This window comes from Etheostoma spectabile, chromosome 24 (genome assembly GCF_008692095.1).
Source record: "Etheostoma spectabile isolate EspeVRDwgs_2016 chromosome 24, UIUC_Espe_1.0, whole genome shotgun sequence".
Classification (NCBI taxonomy): Eukaryota; Metazoa; Chordata; class Actinopteri; order Perciformes; family Percidae; genus Etheostoma; species Etheostoma spectabile.
Genome location: NC_045756.1, coordinates 3,979,907 through 3,980,882, shown reverse-complemented (window position 1 = coordinate 3,980,882; position 976 = coordinate 3,979,907). Strand labels below are relative to the sequence as shown.

Sequence of the window (976 nt, the reverse complement as noted above, 5' to 3'; positions counted from 1 at the left end):
ACACACACACACACACACGCACACACAAAATAATATATAGTATATAAGTCAAGAGATAAACACACTTTCTCCCTGTCCTAGTTGTTATTTTAAAAGTGTCCTCTAGGTGGCAGCACACTTCAGGTTATCCATGTGAACAGTATGTCACACTGAGGGGTGACTTTAGGTTGAAACCACTGGAGGGCCCCATTTATTTCCTGGAATAAATGGGTCAATGCTCATAACTGATGCTGAAGAACATTACTTTAAATGAGTGTGTGTTTGGCTTCTCCTCCGGTCTCTTCTTCTCACTCTAATTCAAACAGAAATAAATAGTCATTAAGCATAACAACTGAAGGAAATCTCTCTTCCTGTGCTTCAGGTTTGGTGTGGACTGTCAGACGGTGGAGTCGAGCGCAGACACGCTGGTCCCGGCCTACAGTGAGGCTCGCCACCACTGCATCTTCCAGTCCGACCTGCTGCTGTTCAGCTGCGCGGGCGCCCACCAGTCGCTGCGACGCATCTGCCCCTGCCGCGACTACATGAAGGGCCAGGTGGCGCTGTGCAAAGACTGCCTATAGCACCAACACCCAGGCTGAAGGAAGGGGGGGGGGCTGACATAGGATTGGGCGGTGTTCAGGCGTGGCTGGATGCCGTTTAACAAAGTCGGAGCAGCTCAACGAGTGTGTTTGAGAGACATGCAGCTGTCAATCAAACACACACACACAAACCAGACTTTTGTGGGAAGCTTTCTGCGCAGAAAAACATTCACAGGACTGCGTATGTTCATCATATTTATTGTTTTCCCCGGCTGCTGGAGGTGAAGCAGCCAAGTTGAGCATACGTCAACCCTCTGGTTCACCGGCGGCGCTGCGAGTCCCGGAGGCGGTGTAAAATTACTTGAATCAACAAAGCGAGTTGTCTTTAAAACTACAGCTTCCTTGGTGTACTGCACATCGGTGACCGCCTGCCTGTTTGTCTTCAGGTTCATCACGGC

At 49.8% G+C, this 976-nt stretch overlaps 1 protein-coding gene across 3 annotated transcripts in view; it reads left to right on the top strand.

Moving 5' to 3' along the window:
- Positions 1–976, top strand: part of mgat5 (alpha-1,6-mannosylglycoprotein 6-beta-N-acetylglucosaminyltransferase) — a 70,647-nt gene that overhangs the window by 66,756 nt on the left and 2,915 nt on the right. For all 3 annotated transcript variants that reach the window (XR_004327928.1, XR_004327927.1, XM_032506374.1), the window contains exon 17: positions 362–976. This exon is cut by the window's right edge. Coding sequence is in view for 1 of the 3 variants with exons in the window: in XM_032506374.1 (XP_032362265.1) it covers positions 362–560 (199 nt within the window). In the remaining 2 variants the exon portion in view is untranslated. The remainder of the gene's footprint in view (positions 1–361) is intronic.